The sequence below is a fragment of the Cryptomeria japonica genome, chromosome 1 (genome assembly GCF_030272615.1).
Source record: "Cryptomeria japonica chromosome 1, Sugi_1.0, whole genome shotgun sequence".
Classification (NCBI taxonomy): Eukaryota; Viridiplantae; Streptophyta; class Pinopsida; order Cupressales; family Cupressaceae; genus Cryptomeria; species Cryptomeria japonica.
In genome coordinates, this window is record NC_081405.1 from 590,804,841 (window position 1) to 590,809,175 (window position 4,335).

Here is a 4,335-nt window from a genome sequence, read left to right on the forward strand (position 1 = left end):
TGTCTCCAACTTATGCATTGTTTGATTTTTTATTTTGAATTTCTAATGATTGGCCAACTAGGTAGAAGTCTCAATGATTGTTTTTTTTCTTTTTACTTTTTCTGCGGGGGGGGGAGGATTTTAAATCCTTGACATGGTATCAAATATTTGTCTCTGTCCTATTCGGAGATTTTAGTTTCTTCACATTGTATCAAACCTTAGTAATTGCCCTGTTTAGGGTATTCTAGTTTCTTAATTATTTGGAGACATTTTCTTGTTACTTAATGAAATCTAAAATTGCTACAATTTCACTAACCATGTATATAGTAATAAATAACTTATTCACTCCACTTCCATGCTTGTATTACACTTATAGATATGATACATTTCTTTCTCTTGTAACAATTCTCTTTTTTAACCTATTACCAATATTTTTAGTATCATGCATTTATAATGGTCGGAATTCTATTTACCCTCCCTCTCTTAAACTTGCATTGGTATAGCTATCTTTGATAATACTCTACCTCTACTATTGTTTCCCTTCAATAAGTCCTTGTTCTACTAAGAAAATAAAAATTCACAAACCTTAATTATATTTCTTGTGAGACTTTCCTTTTGTAAGCTCATTTTATCTCATCATACAACTTTTTTGAATCTCCTTTTTATTATTTCTTATAGGTCCTTCTTGTAGAAAGAATTTGTTTTCTCATGTTATCTTTAAATTCAACACTATAAAGACCCCATTACTAGCACATAAATTTCAACAAATAGATCCCTTTGTTGCATGTAATTTTAACATGCCAAGAAGAGTATTATCACCATATACAACCTCAAATTTAATCACTTTTCCTATATATACTTTGTCAAAAAAAAATATAGAACTATATGTAGCTTCATATTTGGGTTCTCCTAATATATTTTGGCTATTGAATAGCAATTTTCTTGGACCATTTTCTATCTCTCCCTGAAATTTCAATGGAGTAAGCATATAACTTCTTCAATTCTTCACTAGGGTATAAGTACCCATCCTATCAACATAGAAATCTCTCTTATCACACTACTAGGGTATTTGCAGACATTCATGGCATGCATCTATAGACATATTGTTACACAACACTTTGGCTTCATAATTGCCTATTTGGAAGCTCACTAAAAATATTTGGCTCATAAAGATTTCATGGCCTCTTTTAAACCAAGACACTTTATTAAATATAACCTTGCCACACTTACCTTTTAAGTACACATATTCCTAAATAAACTCCTTCACCACATAATATGATTGTTCCTCTAATTACAAATATTGTTGACTTCTTAATATAAACATAAACATAAACATTTTATACAATACTAAGACATTCTTAATAATTATAAAAAAATTATATATTGCAAAAAAGTTAATACATAATCAGATTGTTACTCCCATAATATGATTGTTCCTCTAATTACAAATATTATTGACTTCTTAATATAAACACAAACATTTTATACAATATATATTACAAAAAAATTATATATTACAAAAAAATTAATACATATTCACACAAATAAACATAGAAAATTTCCCATACAACCACACACCTATACATATCCTCCCACATTGATAGCATTCCCTTCTTAATATATCTATCTTCTTTTTCTTACACATGCATCTCCTCTTCTTTTCGTCTAATCATTCCGTTTTGTATTATCCCGATTGTCCTATTCCCACATTTGCTATTCTTCCCTAGAATAACTCCTCTATTGCCATAAATACCTTCCCTCGTTCATCTTTTCTGATAGAATATTCTCATCTACAGCCTTTCTTCTGCCTGCTTTCCTTTTTTTATTTACCTTTTCCTGATAGAATATTCTTGTCCGCAGTTCCAGCAATGTTCACATAATTTAACATTCCAACTGCTATCACCTACGCAATATTCCCTTCATTTTGAATGTGACAGCGATAAATTGGAAGAGTGATCAGTCACACGTTTAACATGTTTATAAAATATTTTTATATACACTGAACAAATAAGCTGAGCAGGTTTTAAATCTGAAAAAGAACTCAGCAGTAAACTTTTGTAGAAGCGAATGAATACGTAAAAAACTCTAAAAGGGGTTTTTAAAAGGAACAATATATTATTAAAACTTTGTGAATCAATAAGCATTTAGCCTTCAAAACAATACAAGATCTTCAAATTTCTCTTGCAGCAACAGCTCATAGATCGCTGGATTCCCGCTCCATATCTACTAAACCATTATCTACAGTGGTTTAAAAATTAACTGTTCAAAAGAACAGAGCATGTATTTCTTCTTGAGGGGAGGAATTGTTTGAAATCTCTTCTGCAGTATATGGGAACCATGGTTCACTTGAAATCATATTAAATGATATGTCGGGAGATAAGCAGTAAATATTAGGTGGGTAGATTAATCCCGATAATAACGAAGATGAATTTGGAAGAGAATCCACATGATAAATGTTGTTAGCATCATTGGTTACATCTTTGATTTGCTCCATACCGATTGAAGCATCTTGTACTAGAGATTCTTCATATCCATTAAACTGTTTGTAATTCGCACTTCCCCAGTTGGAAGAAATATTCCATTGTATGTCCCGATCTGTTTCCACCAGAAAGCTCTCAATTTCTTCATATGAAAAACTGGTGTGATCTTTGACAATGCATACAGAATAGTCTTCGGACTCTGCTGAACCCATGAGTTCATTTGTGGCTATTATATTATCCACATCTGTCCTTCCTCTTTCTGCTTCACTGCACACTTGTTCATTCTGATCGGACGAGAGCTGTAGATGTGTAGCTGCACCAACATGATGTTTATAGCCTTGTTTGGTGCGTTTGGGATCTTTTCTGCCTACTTTCCTGCTCAAATGTGTATTCCAATAGTTCTTGATTTCATTATCTGTTCGCCCAGGCATTCTGCCCGCAATCAACGACCACCTGCGTATAATTACAAGTAATTAAACAACGATTAGGTATAAAATCCATAAAATTAATCTTTCAGCTCGACTGGGAAATTTAAATCAATGGAACTATTAAATTAGAACCATCGAAGACAATAACAACCAAGTAAATGAATCGAAATCTCATACCTATTCCCCAACAATTTATGAAGTCTGATAATGAGTTCTTCTTCATCAGCCGATATATGACCTCTTTTGACAGTGGGGCGGAGGTAGTTCATCCACCTGAGCCTGCAACTCTTTCCAGTTCGTTTCAAACCTGGACACAGATTGAAGCTAACAGTTCTTTAAAAAGCCAGCTATCTGAAACTCCCAATTATATTTAACCTCAAATCACTTAACAAATCTAGAGCACTGATAGTTACCTGTGTGCTTATTTGAATTCTTTAAATTATAAGCAATTCATATTACCACTATGGTGTCTGATTCACCCACTTACGAAATTCAAAAGCTTTGACAGTCTTTTTTGTACCACAGTGAACAACACAAAATATTGGCTGTTTAAGCTCTACCTCAAAAAGTATGTCATACCTGCTTTATCAGCAATAGAATTCCAGTGTCTTTCTCCCTGAAGCTTTATTTGGTTTTTCAAAAGAAGATCTTCAGCCGGTGTCCAGGGTCCTTTATTCATGCCAATATTTGAGTTTGTTTGCCTCATAGTCCTCCTACAAGTTTAAGCAAATGAAAATATACGAAGTTATAAAGATCAGCCTACAACAAGATGCTAAAGATCCAACAAACTAAACTAAATGGTGCAGCGATCAAAAATCATATCAAGCTATACTTGAAACTCCTTAGCAAAGATATGCAAACATGATGCTATTTTTCAGGTTTTCTTGAATTTATAAACTTGCCTTTGAAACCATGTATCAGATATAATTAGACCCCAAGCTATTCAAGAGTTTAAACTTCACGTTTTCCCCGGTAAAGTCACATTTTTCACCGTACTAGGATATGCCTTCAGGTAATATAAGAGGATTTTCAAGGCAGGAATTATGATCAAAGTAGATTTCTCTTTGTTTGTGTCATCATTCAATCCATGAACATTGATGTGGAGGCAAATGCAAATATCTGACAAGTGTTGGCTGAGGGAAAGAAAGAGAATAGTTGTTTCGTCGGTATAGGTAAAACGAAATTACACGTGGGATAATCTAATGAAGATAAAACAAATGATGTTCTATAATGACGATTCTATACTTCTAGGTACTAAAAATCTTGCCCAGATCACAGCGTATCTAGAACAGCAGAATCTTCTTGCAGTATTTTCATGTGTGAACAATACTTTGTGAAATGCAGATTCGTTCATCATTGCCTTCTGTCCCGATGCGGAAATATAGACGCTCCATGGCTGTTAGCTAATTGTCGGAGGTCTACTCAACTACTAGTCTGATAAAGCTTTA

General features: G+C 33.3%; 1 protein-coding gene across 1 annotated transcript; it reads right to left on the reverse strand.

Annotated features, from left to right (window-relative positions):
* Nucleotides 1–2,113: 2,113 nt before the first annotated feature.
* LOC131028710 (transcription factor MYB13) lies at nt 2,114–3,804 on the reverse strand. The gene is made up of 3 exons (XM_057959050.1): nt 3,467–3,804; nt 3,065–3,194; nt 2,114–2,912 (listed from the first exon to the last, which is right to left on the reverse strand). Exons 1-3 carry the CDS (start codon nt 3,591–3,593, stop codon nt 2,243–2,245), a joined length of 927 nt encoding a protein of 308 aa, XP_057815033.1. The 5' UTR covers nt 3,594–3,804; the 3' UTR covers nt 2,114–2,242.
* Nucleotides 3,805–4,335: the final 531 nt, after the last annotated feature.

What these genes read in the sequence shown, in the direction of transcription:
- LOC131028710 (XM_057959050.1), bottom strand. Translation starts at nt 3,593, where the DNA reads ATGAGGCAAACAAACTCAAATATTGGCATGAATAAAGGACCCTGGACA. An exon ending in TTCTATTGCTGATAAAGCAG is followed by an intron (nt 3,195 to 3,466) that starts GTATGACATACT and finishes ATCTGTGTCCAG; the next exon opens with GTTTGAAACGAACTGGAAAG. An exon ending in CATAAATTGTTGGGGAATAG is followed by an intron (nt 2,913 to 3,064) that starts GTATGAGATTTC and finishes AATTATACGCAG; the next exon opens with GTGGTCGTTGATTGCGGGCA.